Below are 18,771 nucleotides of genomic sequence, written 5' to 3'. Positions count from 1 at the left end.
TCTTTCAGCCTCTATCCTGGGTTTCGGTCAGGTTGGTGCTGCGGCTTCTGGGTTCTGATGGCCTCCTGCATCCTGTTAGTGCATCACGCCAGGTGGCGAATGCAGGCTCTGCAGTGGGACCTGAAGTTTCAGTGGGCCCAGCATCGGGGCAACCTGTCCGACCATGTCTTGATCTCGGAGGGCACTGCAAAACAGTTGCAGTGGCGGCTCACGAACCGCGATTGGGTCAGCGGCAGATCCCTCTCCCTACCCCACCCGGAGACGTAGTGGTGACGGATGCGTCCCTCCTGGGATGGGGGGGGGGGCCATGTGGGTGAGGGGGAGATCAGAGGACTCTGGTCTCCGGCGGAGTCTCGGTCCCATATCAACCTTTTGGAGCTGAGGGCGATCCGACTTGCACTGAAATCATTCCTTCCCGTTGTCCGGGGAAGTGTGGTGCAGGTGTTAATGGACAACACCGCCGCCATGTGGTATTGCAACAAACAGGGCGGGGTCGTGGACCCTTTGTCAGGAGGCTCTGCGCGTCTGGACATGGCTGGAATATCAGGGCATCACCTTGGTGGTTCAACATCTGGCGGGCTCTCTGAACGCCAGAGCAGACTAACTCAGCCGCCGGCGCATGATGGATCACAAATGGCGTCTTAACTCTGACGTGACGCAAGGCCACTTTCAGCAGTGGGGAGAGCCTTGGTTAGATCTATTCGCCACCGAAGAGAACGCGCAATGTAAGCAGTTCTGCGCGTTAGAGTTTCCAAGGCGGCACTCGCTCGGGCCGCTTTTCGTCGCGAGTGGAGTTGCGGTCTTTTGTACGCCTTTCTGCCTATACTACTTCTGCCCAGAGTGCTGAAGAAGATCAGGCGCGACCGGGCCCAAGTCATCTTGGTGGCTCCGGATTGGGCACGAAGGTACTGGTATCCCGAGCTACTCAGTCTGTCAATCGATCCCCCGATACGACTGCCTCTTCAGGAGGACCTTCTGTCGCAGCAGCAGGGGACGGTCCTCCACCCGAACCTGTCCAGTCTCCACCTCCATGCGTGGAGATTGAGCGGCGACAGTTGATGCCATGTGACTTGCCTCCTGAAGTCTGCGATATGATTCTGGCAGTCAGGCGTCCCTCCACTAAAACGGTATACGCCTGTAGGTGGAACAAATTTGTGGCATGGTGCACAGCAAAGGCTGTGGATCCCCTTTCCACCCCTCTCTCTGAGGTTGTTCTCTCCCTTCTTTCTTTGGCCCAGCAAAGCTCTGCTCTGGGCACTCTTAAAGGTTATCTTTCTGCTATCTCTGCCTTCCTTCGGCTTCCTGATCAGCCTTCTCTCTTCAAATCCCCTGTTGTTTCTCGATTCCCTAAGGGCATTACTCACATGTTTCCTCCTGTCCCTTTTGTAATGCCTCAGTGGGATTTGAATCTTGTTTTGACATATCTGATGTGCGCTCCCTTTGAGCCACTTAATTGTCCTCTTCGTCTGTTGACGCTTAAGACTGCTTTCCTGGTATACATCACCTCTGCCAGAAGGGTGAGTGAGCTCCAGGCTCTCTCTTCTAAGCCTCCTTTCCTTTCTATCCATCCGGACAAGGTTGTGCTCCGCACTCGCCCTTCCTTCCTTCCTAAGGTTGTGACTGCCTTTCACATCGGGCAGTCTGTTACGCTGCCCACCTTCTTTCCGCCTCAGCATCCCTCGAAAGAGGAAGAGAGGCTCCACCGTCTGGACCTAAAACGTGCGCTCTCCTATCTGGACCGCACAAAACAGTTCCGGGTGGATGACCAACCCTTGGTTGGCTACGTGGGCGCTAAGAAGGGGCGGGCGGTGCACAAGCGGACCATCTCTCAGTGGGTCGTTTTGTGCATCAAAGCTTGCTACTCCTTAGCTAAAAAGGAACCTCCTATTGGGCTGAGGGCCCATTCCACTCGGGCCACGGCGGCGACGACTGCCCTGGGTCGGGGAGTCCCCTTGCAGGACATTTGTCAGGCAGCAACGTGGGCCTCGCTGCACACGTTTGCCAAGCATTATTGCCTGGACTGCCAAGTCTGGAGAGACGGCTTCTTTGGCCGTTCTGTTCTCCAGGACTCTCTGGTGTGATCTTGGTTCGCAGACCCACCACCGGGGTTGGTATTGCTGGGGTATCTATTCTAAGGTGAGGAATCTAACTAACGTGTTTCTTTCAGATGAACAAGTTACTTACCTTCGGTAACATCTAGGGTTAAGGTTATCCTTTTCAGGGCCCTAGACTTTTTTGGCACCAGTGTCGGTCTCTTGCATGGCTCTGCGTTCCTGGCGCGGAAAGCTATGTACAAGTACTGACGTCAGCGCGCGAGGGCGGCGTCTAAGTACTCCGTCATTCCGGCGCACAACGCCGACGACTGACGTGGAGCTGCAGACGATGCCTAGCGACGCGCAAGGGGTATTGCTGACGAAAAATCTTTCCGGATCCAGAATGACGCCTGGGGATGTTCTAAGGTGAGGAATCTAACTAACTAATGTTTATTACAGATACATCGTTACCGAAGGTAAGTAACTTGTTCATCTGCACTAGTGATATTTCGAAGCAATACGGTCTAATGCCAGGATATCAGGAAGGATTTCCAATTGCAAAACAACTGTAAGGCATGTTTGAATGCTTGAATAGGTGTAAGACTTAATCTTTTAGATTTCAAACGCAGGCAAAATAGGTGAGAAGCGCTTTGAAGAGATCAGAAAGGCAGATGGCGGCTGCGAAACGTGCAGCCGAGTGGTGCTAATAACCCGTGAAAGACCAGCGCGGAGAGAGGCACGCAAAGCCCGCACACATGCACTAGGCCGGCTATAGTAGCATATGGTAGCACTTTTTTTCCCCCTTACTAAAAGTCGAGCAAGCAGCGCATACGCTGCTCTAGGCTCGACCTAAAAAATGGGGCTCTCGCAATGCAGTCTTATTTGATTACAAACCCCACCCTTCTTTCAGAGCACTACGCCGATCTACTCGGATCCAATGTACAGAGACATGGGTGGTCTCCAGGGCTTTGTCTGGGCTTGGTTTTGGGACCTGCAGATGAGAAAGTCTTGTCTGTTTGTATAAACGCTGAACCTGTACTTAGTGTTTACATCTTTAATAGCACTTGCTATAAACACACTACACCACTGATGAACACGAATTGACCCTCCTCTGATTAATTAATCCATTAATACAAACAAAGCCCCATGCGCTTTTACAACACTCTGTAGATTATCTGTTTAAACAGCGCAGCATAGGTAAAGAAAACAAAGCCTAAAACAGCAGCTTTTTTATAGTTTTATTTTTCTTGAGCAAATGATGCTAGTATTTCGTGTTCAAGCCCGGTGAGGGCAAATGATTAAACGTTCACGTGTTGTCCACAACAAAACTAAAGGTCCTAGACTGGCAGAAGGCGGATAAAAGCAGCAGCATCGAAAATACCAAATCTTGGTCTAGAGGCGAGCCATTGCCTATTTAAGAATCTAAAACACGGAGAAGCTTCCTTCTTAATGTCTTGCTTCATTCAGTTTTGGAGAACGGAGGATAAAATAGGATTTGCGCAGCTTTTCATCAAATCGTTAACTTTATTACGGAGGCGGGGCTATAGCCGGCATGCTCAGGAAATGACAGGCAGTGGCTGGACTCATCTAACCCTTTGCTCCCTGCTCTGACCAAGAAGCGCTGCAACCTGAGCCTGTGTGCAAATTCCTCGCCATTCACAAAACATCAATGTGGTGGGGGAGGAGACTGCCCAGGAAGCACACATGCAAATCCTGTTGCATCCAGCTCTTGTTTTCAACTGCTGAACCGGTGAGCTGAATTTATGAATTGAGAGGGCATACTCATTTCCGACAAAAGATTTGGCTTCAGTGTAGTTCCACGAGAATGTGAGCATGTGCTTAAAAGGTTTGTCACTGTATCTGCAACAACACGGAAATAAAGTAACATGCCCGACAAATGTGGATTTGAATACATTTTGCAAATGATTTACAAAATGATTTAATTACACGTCGACATACGGACCTATAGAAGAAATATATACGATACTATGAAACATACCAAGTTCAACAATCGGATTTAAATGTATGTAGGATTTAACATTGGGAAGCAAGATACTAGCTCATTAAGACTCCTAAAACAATCACACACCCTGCCACAGAATTCCAATGTAATTGTTGTTTTACAGTCCTAATGCTAGTAGGTACATAGTTGTGCTAACATGTCCTCATTAAGGTACATATATTACAGTGGAACATCATGCATTTTAAGATAACGTACATGGAACATCTGATTATTTAGTACGAAAATGGAAACTATTTCAAGAGAGAAGGGTGTCCATCCTTTCACCATTTTCTATACTGTGAATTGCTAAGCTAAGTGCGATACAGCCTTGAAACAGTAATTTTCGACGAAACGCATGTTGGTACACGAGCTTAAAAAAAACCCACATGAGCTGTATGTAACACGTGGAACTTTTATTTAGCATCTGTTTATTAGGTCTGTAACGTTAAAGAGATACTTTTTTAACACAGTGCAAGTTCATGAATATAACCACTGTCACCTCCCTGTGTAGGGTTTGGGGACTTAAAAACGGAATAAATAGTCAACTTCAACTTTAGATCACATCAAGGACCTGAAAAAAATAAACAAATAAAGGAAAAGTGGCGTGGTGCGTAATCTGTGCATAGATTCATGGAGGTATGGTTTGTAGTAGTAGAGCGGGACCAGCAAAAACAATGAGCTGCGTTCATAGAGAACATTAAATTTTTTTGCATTGAAGGGACCAGTGTTAATGTTTGACCCCATCCCAAATTGCCCCTGACAACAGGCATAGCCCTGTAGGTCAGGAGATGGTGTTAGTAAAATAACCGTGCAACTCATTTTCAAACATATCTACCATGCGATAAATACAACGTTTGCTTTGTTACGTTGCTACTTGCCTGTCTGTACATGCTTACTCGGAAACACACCTTGATCATGCTCTACGTTTGATGATCCCTCCGGAAGCATTCGGTGTTATGTTACAAATAGTGTCCATATTATTTTCCTGCGAGGGAAAAGAACTGACATCGTGTTGTATGTCGACTGAAAATGTATTATTTGGGGAGAGCTTTATAAGTACTTTTGAAGAAGCGGCCGCTAAGAGTGCTGCAGTAAAGCATTTACCAGCGTAAAAAGTGAATGCTCCAGATGGGGCCTCGGGCGCTGAAAGCTGCCGGCTGCGCACGTGAACGCAAGCTTGTCGCCAGCCAGCAGCACTTTGAAAATTCACCTACTAAATGTCTCTCCGAGCAGTGCATGCGCGCTGACTCAGCGAGACCTAAAAAGGTTTCCATCAAATTAACATTGCCCAATGTTGGTTGAAAATAGATTTGGGCTTGAAACCACTATCTGTGCTTAGGTCAGTAGGGGTATTGAGGTCAAAATCTGTGGTATGGTTAGTATGTCATGTTCCTCTTCATTAATAGATAAGAGTTTGAATTTTGAGTATTTCTTGAATGGTTCTATCACCAGATGTAGGATGTGTAGTGGTATAGTCCATTCTCACTCTAGGATTCATGGCAAAAAATTTCTTTAGCTTTAGATTACGCACAAATTTGAAGACATCAATATGCATTTTATCTGGTTTGGAGGCTGGACAGAAACTGAGGCCCTTGGAAAGCAATTTTATTTAATCAGTATTCAGTAAATACTCCGATAAATTCACAATAGTAATTTCATCAGTATATCCATTACACGGCAAGTTCATATCAACATTATTATTGTGCCCCACATGTGTGCTGCTCACTTGCTCATGGTCTTGGACCTTTTCTGATAACCGTCTTTTCCTGTTTCTACCTGATCTGTTATACCCCCTCTTTCTACCTCCCTTAAAAAAAGAGTTGGAGGTTAGGTCTTCCCTCATTTTGCCCATATCAGAGCTTGTACTTGGCCCATCGTTAGTGTCACTTCTGATACTTGAGATATCTGACTCACTGTTGGATACCCCACTTGCCTGGTCACCTAGATTGGGAGTGATCTTATTGGTGTTAAGCTGTATGTTGTCAAATTTGCGTGCAAAGGTGAGTACACGCCCTGACCTGTAATCATTGTCTTCTCTTTTGAGCTTACGAGACTTTTTATCTTTTAAATACACTTGGTGTTTAGCTATCACTTCTTCCAAGATTTTATAATTCTTGTCTGCTGCTTCCTTCAAATTTAGTTGGCTGATCTCATCTTCCAATGTAACGCTCTCTAATAAAAGCTGCTCTCTTCTGCTCTCTGCATGTTTAATCAAAATTGACATCATGCCATAGAAAGAACTTAAAAGTCCTCCCATTCTAACAGTAAATTTTCGCCTAAGTCATCAAACGATGGAAAGATGACTCAGGCCTCACGGTACTTGCTTCAATTTATGTTGGATGGTGGTGGAAACAAGAAATAGCATTCAGTATATCTGTGTTGCATCAATACTTTGTTGTGTTCGTCTTTTTTTTTTCACTCGAATCATGAAATGCTGACTAATTGCGGGTGAACTTCTGGCTTTTGAACTTATTCTGGTCTAATTCTCTTTAAATTTCTTTGGGAACACTCTGGATCACACATTCCAGCTTTCGAGCACGCGGTTATGGCTTGGTTCCTGCATTACAGTTATACAATTCATTTCTAGTATTAATGCAACGCAGATATACTGAATGCTATTTCTTGTTGCCACCGTCTATCAACATAAATTGTTGTACTTTACTCCATCAACACCCTTGAGAAAGTCGATCTGCGTCGAAACACGTGTCGGCTGTTAGCTTACGACAACTACGTGTCAACATTGCGAAATATTATCAAGCATTCTAATGCTCTTGCCAATTTGTTTTTGTGTATACTACACTTTTGTCTGTTAAAAAAAAAACTACGGACTTTTTGTGATCAGTCCTTACTATTGGTTTGTGCTCTGTCTTCGTTTTGGTTTAATGTAAAGTGCATTGAGGGAATTCTTCCTCACTGCACTGAGTAGCACTGGAGACGGCACAGTGTTGACATAGAGCACACCAAGACATGTTATAACCGACTTTTGTGCAAACTATAACAGAGGTACTGATTATTCTGTTGAGATAACCACTGCTGTCGTTCATTTTTAGTATCTGCATTGGAGTACTTCGAGGAAAGCAGAGCCACAGCGCACTACCTGGGCCTTTCTATGCTGGGCGGTAGTATCTCCAGTGATTTCACTCTTTAGAGTTTTCGGACGGGGTTCAGAGTAAAGACATCTATGCACAGCACTCCAGCAACAGATCTGATTTCCTCTGCCTTTCTGAGGCTCCAGTTGATGATTAGGCTGAGAGTGGACAGGCCAGCAGGGGCAACCTACTTCCCAGTACCCCTGCCCCCCTCATCCTTCACTTCCAAGCCCCTTTAGTTTGCCCTCTAAAGCTGATGGCCACTCTAGAGGAAGCAGGGCCAGTTATTACCTCCAGGGGTGGCAGAGCATAACATCCAACCAGTGAGTACTCCAAATCATTCAACGGGGCTATCCTTATCCGACCCGCACCATATCCCACCCACATCAGACATGACTTCTGAGGGCCAGGCTCAAAGGAGCAGCAGAGAGGGTTCAGACATAGGAAATAGAGACTGGTTTTTACTATTATTATTTCCTGGTACCAAAGGGCTTCCTCATATTTTAGATGTTCGTCTTTCAATTTCTTCCTGTAAAAGGACAAATTCAGTATGCTCAGGTTGGCCCTACTTCTGTCTGCCCTGGATCCAGGAGACTGGTTAGTAGCGTTGGACCTATAGGATGCCTATTTAAACATTTCCATGCTGCTGTCCCACCGGTGTAACCTGTGGTTCAAGGTGTGCCAGGTGAATTTTCAATTTTCAGCTCTCCCCTTCGGACTTACCAGTGGCCGTTGGATGTTGAAAAAAGTGGTTGTGGTGATTGCAATACATCTTCAGACGTTGGGGGATACCAGTCTTCCCCCTTCGTTAACGACTGGCTGTTGAAGGCGTGATCACCACAATCATTTGTACACTATCTCCAGACGATGATGAGCCTTCTAACATCTTTGGAATTCTCAATCAATGTGTTGAAGCCACACCGGACTCCTTTGCGGAGGCTTCTGTTCATCAGAGCCATCCTGGATACAGTGCAGTTTTGAAGCCTTCCTTCCAGTTCAGTTAGTCCAGAACATTGAGTTTGATCCCAGTGGTTCAGCCTTGGTCCTGGGACTCTGACTTCTTGGCCTTCTGTAGTGGGATCTGAAGTCTCAGTGGGCTCTACATCAATGGAACTTGTCAGATTCCATCCAGGTTTCAGAGGAGACTGCACAAGACCTGCATTTGTGGCTGCTTATCCGCAATTCGACAGACTGCATACCCGTCTCCGTACCCCACCCAGAGCTGATGGTGGTGACCAATGCATCCTTGTTGGGTTTCGGAGGTCATCAGAGAACTGAAGATAAGAGGACTCCGATGTGGATGCTGGTCTCCACCAGCGACCAGTCTGTTGGTATTGAGGGCTATTTACCTGTTTGTGAAGGCCACCTTACCTTCCATCAAAGGGAGTCTGGTTCAGAACTTCATGGACAACATCACTGCCCTGTGGTACTGCAAGAAGCAAGGTGGAGTGTGGTTTTGGGGACTGTGCCAGGAGGCCCTGCACCTCTGGATCTGGCAGAGTCAGCAAGACGTCTCCCTTGTTGTAAACCACCTGGCGGGATCTTTCAATGCCAGGGCAGACTAACTCGCCTACCAATTCCTAGTGGATCATGAATGGCAGCTTCACGTGGAGGTGGCACAAAGATTCTTCCAGCAATAAGGAGAACCCTGTCCAGTGCTTTTTTTTTTTTTGTGCAGAGTTTTATATAGCGCAAACTTGACCCGAATCCAATCGGGTATCGGAGCGCTTTACATGGCACCAGTTACGTTACATGAGGACACACATTCATTATTTTTTTTTTTTTGTTAGGCACAGGGAGACTAAGTTATTTGCCCAGAATCGCAGGATGTTCAGCGTCATTACAGAGACTCGAACCCAGTTCCCCAGGTCCGAGGTCGAGTGCCCTAGCCGTTGGGCCAACCCCTCTACTGCTTAATTTGAGCCGGTGCTTTCTGGTGTTCAGCACCGGCACTTAATTGGTTTACGGTGGTCGGCACCTAATTTTCCACTCCATACCGAGAACAGTCTACCACATGGTGGCGCTGCTCATCTAATTTAAAGATGATCAGAACAACGGTTGTTTAGAGATACAATATACATTAAAATAATGCTAATACCTGCCTCCCCAACCGTTCCTTTAGCTTTTGGGTCCTGGAATAATCTGAACTGGCGCATTTACGTGCCAGAGAGATGGTTAGTAGTTGTTTTGGCAGCGATGACCAGGGCGATGGGTGGTGCAAGCTGCAGTGGCCTTCTGGTCAGAGCCCTGGCACTTAATATTTTGCAAATTAAGCACTGACCCTGTCTCATTTGTTTGCTACCCCTAAGAACATGCATGCAATGTCAACACTTTGGTACACTGGAGTTCCCAAAATGCCTCACTCTTAGACATTCATTCCACTTACAGTGGAGCGCACGACTCCTATATGCCTTTCTGTCACTGCCTCTCCTGCCCAGAGTTCTGAAGATCAGGATCAACTGGGCCAAACCCATCCTAGTGGATTTGATATGAGGGGGCATAAATATCTGTCCTCCAATCAAGTTGCTGCTTCAGGAGGATCTCCTGCTGCAGCATCAGGGCAGGGTCCTGCATGTACGCCTGCACAATCTCCACCTCTGCGTGGAACTTCAGCAGCTTCAGTTGACTGCTTTCGAAGTAATGGATGTCATCATAACAGTGTGACATTCATCCACAAACTGTTTGCACAGGATTGGGTATGTTATCTGTATTTGTAAAGTGCATTATCCCCCACGAGAGTATCCTGGTGCATAGTTCTGTTATACCTGGTGCCCAGTTTTTTTTCCCCTAAAGAGTTTGGCATATTCTATAAAAGGATTGCTTAATTAATCTTAAATTTTCCTGAGGCACAAGAGTTGAAGCCATATGCAGGTATGGGGGACAGAAATCACACCCTTTCCCTTTAAAGATGCCAAATTTAAAATTGCCACTTTCTCCGTTTTAGCAAGTGGATGATGTGAGCAAAGAAAAGAAATGTATCATCGCATTTCGGTAGGGGAATTGGTTGTGGCTGTAAAAATGGATAGAAGCAGACATGCAGAGGAAGAGGGTCAAGCCAAGTTCATAAGGTCACGGTGCATGCAGGCGAGGATTGCTCAGGGATGAATCACCTTCTCTGCTAAGAGGGCTGCAGCAATGCGGCAGATCTATAACCAGCATTGGCATAGCCAATAGGTCTCGCCTTTGGGACCCTATAAGTGTTTAGTCATGCAACAGTTGCATAACAAAATAGTTATAAGGTCCCAAAAGCGAGACCTATTGGCTATGCCAAGCGGCCGTGCGGCAGCGAAAGTGAAAGTAATCGCGGAAATGCGCGGCGCCCGCGCACATGCACTGTAGCTCTAGGCTGGCCTGGTAGCACTTTTTGGAGCCCTCTCAATAAGTCTTCCTAGACCAGCACATGCACTGGGTCAGGCGAGACCTAAAAACGGACATGCCATAACTCAGCCACAGTTAGAGGCATGGGTTTCCGGAGGCGGTCCTCTTCGGTGGGTTTACCTCCTTTGAATCCGAGGTATCCGGATTGTGCCTCACTAAGTCTACCATAGTTGCTCAGCTTGGGCTGACATCCCTCAGATAAGAACTACTGCACAGATACCGGCTCATCAGCGATCCAGGGATGTGCTCCCGCCTTTTGTGTACATTCTGTCATACGGATCCATCACATGCAAAGTTATTGGGTGCTTTGCTTTTCGTGCTGCCATTAGCCTAGCAAGGGTTGGCTGTGGGCACTGCTAGCCCTTATTTTTTGTGTTTACCAGACAAGCCTTCCTTAATAAATCACTTGTTGTGATGCATTTTTTTAAAAGTCTGGTTCATATGCGTCCATACTAGCCTTTTGTGATGCCGCTGTGGGACCTTCATTTGGTTATCACATTCCCTTTGTGTACCTTCTGTGAGCTAATGCACATCTGTCCTTTGGGTCTTCTGACTCTCATAAGTCTTCCTTGTTGTGATCACTTCTGCTCGTAACGAGTGAGCTTAAGGACTCCAGGTTAAATGGAAACTAACTTCTGTGCCATGTCCTTCCCTTCCTACAGTTTGATCGCACTGCAGCCTCTTACATGCCCAAAATTCCCTTTTTCTTTTGCGAAATCAGGATTTATTGCATGCATGTTTTATTGGTAATTTTGCTTAAGTATTATGGTTGGCCTGGTTTCTTTTTTGATAAATGTCTTGCCAGGTGCTTTCTTCTTTGCATTGCTATATGTTTTTCAGGCTTCCTCTGCTATGGTCACACCTAAAATCTAGAGGCCCGATTGCTTCATCCGGACAAGCTATGTCCGATTGCACGTCTGATCTTTTTACGATAAAGTGATGACCAGGTCAGTAGGCCTGACACATTTCTTGTAAATTCCTATGGTAAAGACAATATCCTTTTACGTGTGGGTTTACCCACAGTGTTAAATTCTACGGATATTATGTTACATGGAGTTTACCAGAGTACTGTAGCAGCAAGACGTTTGATGTAGTTTTACCCCTTTGACGAATTTTGGGGCAAAAGATTTTACACCGTGACAGCCCTTGTTACATTTTTAGGGAAGCCTTGCATTGTGTTTTGACAACTGAGATTTTGTAAATTTGTGTAACTGTGCAGTATTAATTTAACTGTGTGAATAATAAAGTGATTTTTAAATCTCACCTTGCAGCTTTAGCGGTCTACAGGCTTTTGTAACTAACATAAATCATAAAGTACATGCGTGTATAAATACGGAGAGGGACCTCCTCACCCATTGACTTTGAGTGATCATTCTACTTTCACCCATGACATGTGGGAATGGATCAGACCAATCTAGTGATTAGCTATCTTGTCCTAGATTGACTGCACATTTTTCCTGACCACATGCGCACATCTGCTCAAAAATGTGTCATTCGGGCCAAGTGATGGGCCAGTCCTTTAGTCCTCCCTTTCGTTTTTTCATAGATCCCTTTTCATTACTTTCTTTCATTTTTGGTGGTATGATGCAAAGACTAGGACCATGCATCAGAAAGGCAGATTTTGAGGCCAGGTCATGCTACTTCAATGCAATCCGTTCCAGAGCAGTGGCAGAAAACGTTCACTGGGGACTTTTACTCCAACTTCAGTGCGCAGGGCCATGCTTCCGGAGCAAAGAGGAGGCGGGGGTTCGCTTTGGAATGGAAAAATAGAGAGTCCGCCAATCAGGATAGCTCTATCTGCAACCCCTGCTTGGATCTTCTGTGGTGACCGACATGGACCTTTCTGGGATGCCGCATGTCTAGCAGGGGGTACTGGGAGGAGTGGGCCAGATTGGCCATACTGTATCTGAAGCCAAGAGCACAACTTCGAAGTCTGCTCATCTTGCCAGCTCTAGGTATTCGAGGGGAGTCCAATTGTGGGAGGAATTGAACTCGTATGATGGCGGAGAAAGTCACTCCAATGTGAGTGCGGGTAATGTGCGGGGGACAGGATTAGGGTACCTGGATGGGTATGTTGTGGGTTGGTTATTGGCATCTGTGTGGGTGAAGCAGTCGCATGCATTCTTTCTTCCCCGTTATTGCTCTCTCCTGATTCAAGATTGGAACTCTTTGACAGTTGAATTTTACTTTTTGTTTGTATTCATTGTTATAAAGTAGTGTATTTCACTACGGATCTTGCAGAAATGTAATGCTTAAACTAAACCTCTGTATATTCCCACACGAATGCCAGGCGGTTTACCGCCTACACATTTCTCCACACAGCTGCCGTTTAGTATCCGTATCGCTCAATGTGGATTTTAAAGTTCACCTTTATTCACTTATGAAATTATTTTACCACCCCTTTGATATTTTCATTCCTCCTAGCCCACAGGTTTCACACCTACACCGGCCCCTTCTCCGGTAATTACAGGAGTCACGTGACACATCAGTACTTGTGATTATCTTTGCTGGTAATCTTGAGTGGTTTATGTATAAAAGTCTTTACAGGGATATCCCTTCGCTTTTTTGGCCGGTATCACAGCATGGCTGTATATTGAATATGCACATTTGATGGTGGGGTGCAGAATGTGGGATATGTTAAGTTTTTTAAAACTTGTATTTGTGTTTGATCTGCCCTTGGTTTCCAAATACAATCTCTTGCAGGCCATGGCCCTTCTTCTCTGTGTACACATGTTCCTTCCAATGAGAAGTAATAACCTGAAGGAAATTGAAATGTCAGCTTTCCCATGGGTGCAGCCCAGCGCTAACATTTATTGCACCTCCTCCTCAGAGTTCATGCAGTTGTTCGGCAGCTTCTGCTGTCCGCAGCCTGACACCTCTTTAAATATGCAGAAACCCTAGTTAACACCTCTGTGAGTAACACCAGCTTGGTTTCAATCAGTCGTATAGTACAGGAGCATCCCTAGTCTCGTATCTGCCTGTATCACAGTCTGTTTTTTTGTTTGTTTTGCAGGAGCTAGAGTTAACGCCAAAGACAACAAATGGTTGACGCCGTTGCACAGAGCCGTGGCCTCCTGCAGCGAGGTAAGACAGGTCTTCTACTTTGTGACGTCCATAGTCCCTTTGCGGCTGATTGATGTACCTGTCAGTCCATTACATGAGGTTACTAGGGAGTGGCTTGAGTCAGAAAAGGTTGACCCATCCTTCTTGGAAGATTAAGAATATATTCCCCCAAATTAGAGGCTACCTGGGAAAATAATTCCTTGGATAGCACGCTTCCATCTTAACGCCTCTCACAATGCCAATAGGATGAGGCTGTGCATCGGGCATCAAAGACACCTTGGAAGGTGCACAATCTATCAGTTTGCTGGAGAGCACTGGCAGTAATGGAGAAAGGTAGACTCATGACACTGCCTCAGTGTTCCACTTCAGGGTCCGCATGCCCTTCTGGCTACTTTGTGCAAGCCGAGCTCTGTAGCATCGGATCTTTGTGCACATTAAGTGAAAACGAGTACACTGTTGATTACTGTAAAGCGGTGTTTCGGGAGTGAGGTTTATGAACGTATTAGTGAGGTCCATCACAAGTCCCATTCAGACAAAATCTCCAACACAAGAAACAAGTTCACCGCCTGCATTACTGAAGACACTAACTGGATGAAAGCCAACTGTCTCAACCTCAAAACCCACACGATGGAAGTAGTGATCCTTGGCAAGAGCACCTCATCATGGGACTCCAAAGGGCGGGTGACTGAGCTTGGACCAGGACCCAACGCCAGTAACCTCTGAATAATTATCAACCGCAAACTGGACGTGCCCGTGCAACCAGAACAGTCTTCCACTCCACATCAGTGCCTATTCCTCTCCCTTTGCATGTTGCAAGAAGCGGAGTCCCTTGCTTTTAACTAATCTACCATTGGCAGGCCTAGGTGCACACACCTGCTAAGCGCTAAGATACCTTTGCGGGTGAGTGTGCAAATACACATAGCCTAGTCCTGCTTATCCATTGAGGCCAAGTTTCTTCAGTGAGATGGCCGAGCCCACGGGTCCGATGTGCTATGGTAATGATCTGAATGGGTCTGCTCTTCCAGAGCGGTGGACCAGGCATAAGCGACTCATTCATGACTTTGGCCTAGCACTGACCAGCCATCGTTGGACACCCAAACAGTTCTCCTTTGAGTCCAGACAGAAGAGAACAAGCCCACTGAAAGTATTTGTGAGACCTATTAGCGTAGACTATGTGCAATGAGATTACTTTGTCATAGGAGCAGATGTCTTAATCTTATCAAACTCTTAATGGGAATGGGTTGGTTTTTCAGGCATCACCAAGGTACAAGCTGAATATACATTATGTGCATATAGATATGTATAGTATACATAGGACCTACAATTCTAAAGGATTTTGTACTCACATAGCATATGATTCGCAAAAACAGTCTTTGCGGACAGAAAAAAGTTTCAATTGCAAAATGCATCTTGCGGTGCATGTGTCTGCGAGGTGCAGTGTTCACCTTCTTTTCGACCCTAGAGAACCTGACCAGCTTATCTAAGGAGGCACCGTCCTATGCTTCTAGCATTCCCTCACAGAGTTATGATTTTCATTAGTTGGGTACGACCTTTCAGGGTAAAAAAGAAGCAATGTGTTGAAAGGAAACTTCCCCTGCTTCCAGTACTTGGACTAGGACATACACTTGACATAGATTCGGAAGGGCTCATGTTTATTATGAGCCAGAAAGGTTTCCACAAATCCCCCTCACTTTCTCTCCAGTTTGCGCTCACTTCCAGGGAAGAGGCCTTGGATCCAAACTGGTCCTGTTTTTCAGAACTCCTGAATGAGACTCTTACTGTATCACAATGCTCTCTTCTGCTAGGGTGAAAGGTACCACCCAGTGTTTATCGTGGCATCCCATAATCTGTAACATTAGCTCTGCCATGGAAAATTCAAAGAAAGTGGCAGCACAAGTCCCAGTGAGAAGGCAGGAACTGGGAAAGAATTGGATGGGCCAGTGAAAATTGATGTATTTCCCTCACCGTATAAATACAGATGTGGGGTGTGTTCTGCATTTACTGGGTGCTGTACAAATCTGCTTTTCAGAGATTTATTTTGGAGAATAAGAATTAGCTATGTGTTCACTGCATCAAATACCACATGAATCCGAGTTTTCTTACTTATTTTCCTTGGAAAATGTCGACAATTGTCTTGCACTGAAATTTGTCAGAGTAAAATAATGGGGGTGCAATGTGTACCAAAAAACTCAGAATTCAAGAGTTTGGTCCGAGATGAACGGCCCCAATCTGTATCACAGCCTTGGAAGGTAAGCACCGGATCATGGCGCTGGCACTTCCACACAGCAGCACTTTGACAGCTATACGAATAGAACTGGGTGTCTTCTTATTGATAATAGAGGCTGAAGCTGTGGTAGGAGGTTTAGTGTATTGCTGAGCGATTGCCTTGATGTAGCAATGCCTGGTGGATGCTTCTGCCTGCAGATTCCTTCTCCAGGTGCCAGACATAATCAAGAAGCATGAAATAGCTCTCCTGCATCTAAGTGATACCAACATTCCGGGATCTAGCTTGGATCTGAGATAATGAAGTGGTATAAGGTGCCACCCTCGTGCACTGACATCCGTTCCTTGTTTTCGTCACCCTTCGACGTTCATCTGGATTTGCTGTCCTTGGAACATTTTTTTCACATTATTGCTAGTTGTAGTGTTTTAGAGATGTCTTATCTGAAGATTTTAAAGTTTAAACTGATCACTCTTGTCAGAACAAGATGTCTCTCTCAGACCTCATTGACATCTGTTTCTGGTGCCTGGGGCCCAAGCCGTGCCCAAAATGTCACTTCATGCTCGCTAAGACCATTGAGGAGCCAGAGGCTATCTCTCCATGGCATGAACTTTGAGTGAATGCTCATAAGCAGGCGATGTGCATCCATTTGGGATTTTAAGAAGTTCAATATAACTGATATGAATCTCTCTAGCGATCAGAGATAAGTTAATGTGGTGTAATGAGACTTAAGGTGGCTCGTTCAGCTGAGACTGACTGTTTAAATATTGAAGGAAGAAGATCTTTGATCGTTCTGTGCTGTTAAATCTTACCTTGAACTTTTGAGATACTTACATTTTGCTTCTGTACCCCTGCACCCATCTGCTTCCTCTCCGGATGAGATTGAAATTTTCATTGAAAAAGGATCAACAAAGATGAGGGGAAAGTACTCCTGAGCATGGTGAAAGGGGCATGAAAGACCATTTAGGAATAGTTTGAAGTGTAAACCTACCCAAACAGCAGCAGTTGGGAATAGAATTGCAAATTAGGTGTTACTGGTAACCGGTCTAATCTGTCTTAATCAGTTCACTATTTATGGCTCTCTGGATAAGGCATGTGTGCCCAGTCGTAATGCAGACTATTGGACAGCAGCTGTTTCATTTGACGCTTGTGGTGGGGCCATTTTTTACAAAGAATTTTTAACCTGTGCTCAGAATGAATTTCTTTTTTTGGTAGATAAATTGTGTAAACATCAATGCTATCTTTTGTATTGATGACTGATTGTGTGTGTAGATTTTGGTCTCACCAACCAGAATTATTGTTAAGGTCTATGAATAGCGTTTGTCAGCTTATCCTGCAGGAAGGGGTAGTACGGTTGACATCATGTTGGGACAGTGGGATTGATCCCAGCACAATTTCAGTCCCACTTATGTAGGCTTGCAAAGTCAGTAATGGCATAACAGCGACCGGTGTGGGGACCTAGCAGCCCATTCTTAAAGTCAAACCGTAGTAAGTTTTATTCGTGTCCAAGAAAGCATTGTAACATCAGAAGCCCCAGTACATTTTGTATTCTTTTCCAATATGTCTCCCATGGTACTTGGTACCATTTAGTGAGAGTAAGGAGAATTGTACAAGGATTTTCAGCACTGGGGCTTTAGGTTGTACGGTCTGGTATAATAGTCCATCCCTTAGCCAAGTAAAACCCATTCCAGCCCCCAAATCACACGGTACTCCCTTAAATGGATGTACAGACCAGATTATCCTTTCCAATATGATTGCTGTGTTGCCGCGTATTTGTATTGGATTAATTTATTTTCCAGCATTCTGTTCATGAGCCCATTTAGTTTGCTGTGACTGCCACATGTTCTCAGAAAGTAGTATTGAGTGCTATGTTTGTGCTGCTACGTTATTGAAATAAAGATATTTTCACTGACTTCAGCTGTAATTGTGCTGTTTATCAAGCTAATGCTGCATGTATATACTTGAGCCTAAAGCACTCCTTTATTAATATCTATTTTTACCACAAAAATTAGTCTTCACGCCTGTGCAGTTTTAGTGTGCTGCGACTACCATCAAGCTATATTATCACCATACTTTTTTACATTCAGCTCAGAATTTTTAGAGAATACAATATTGTCATTAAAATTCTATTTAAATTTGTTCTGCCAAAATTCACAGTTTCAGTAATTAAAGTGACAGCCACATAATTCCATTATAGCTTAACTCCATTTTTGATCAAGAAAACACTAAGCCCATGGACTGAGGCAAAACCACTTGGGTAAGAGCAGAGCAACAAGGATCTTTTAACGAGAAACAACCCTGCTTGTATACATATTGCAATGCCAAATTAAGGATCGTTAATTATTGCCCACTTACTCCAGTATTGGAACTTTCATAGATTCACAGGCTTGAATCCTTCCCGGTCATGATGAGTATAGACTAGAAAAGGCCTAGGCCTCTTAGTTTAGTAACCTGCCAGTCATTATTAAAAAGAGACTAAAGTTATGTCTTAACCAATCAGCATGAATCGCCCTCTAGAACACTCTTGAGAGAGGCCCAGTATCTCAGATTTTCTACCGCACGTTGTACTTTGGAGTCTCCTCGGAGCTCTGCTCAGCTTTTCACATCTACAACTTCTGACAGAAGTTTTCTGGACTTCATTCTTCGGGAAAGTAATTCCATTTGATATATACTTTTAGACAGGTATATATTCCAGTCTTTATACCTGTTCATTTGCCACCAAGTTTGACGGTGCTATGTCAGACGAGGCAAAAAAGGCTCTCTTCAGAGTGTGCCACTTGCTTGAAGAGATTATATGTAGAAGACCATCACAAAGAGTACATTTATTACTTCTACCATCCAATAAGGCGTCAGACTGCAAAATATGTTTCACTACTTCAAATTAGAGACTCTGACTGTGAAGGGCGGCTTCTCATTTGGCTCCAAAAAAATGAAAACCAGGTCTGATCCTGTGTTGAACTCTGAAAGTGAGCAGTCTACTTCTTC

The 18,771-nt window shown here is 45.0% G+C and overlaps 1 protein-coding gene across 4 annotated transcripts in view; it reads left to right on the top strand.

Moving 5' to 3' along the window:
- ANKRD28 (ankyrin repeat domain 28) overlaps window positions 1–18,771 on the top strand; it is a 783,346-nt gene that overhangs the window by 373,308 nt on the left and 391,267 nt on the right. For all 4 annotated transcript variants that reach the window (XM_085630427.1, XM_085630426.1, XM_085630428.1 and 1 more), the window contains exon 4: window positions 13,516–13,586. In XM_085630427.1, coding sequence (XP_085486553.1) covers window positions 13,516–13,586 — 71 coding nt within the window. The remainder of the gene's footprint in view (window positions 1–13,515; window positions 13,587–18,771) is intronic.

The sequence above is a fragment of the Triturus cristatus genome, chromosome 10, assembly GCF_964204655.1.
Source record: "Triturus cristatus chromosome 10, aTriCri1.1, whole genome shotgun sequence".
Taxonomy (NCBI): Eukaryota; Metazoa; Chordata; class Amphibia; order Caudata; family Salamandridae; genus Triturus; species Triturus cristatus.
This window is presented reverse-complemented; position numbering and strand designations above follow the sequence as displayed.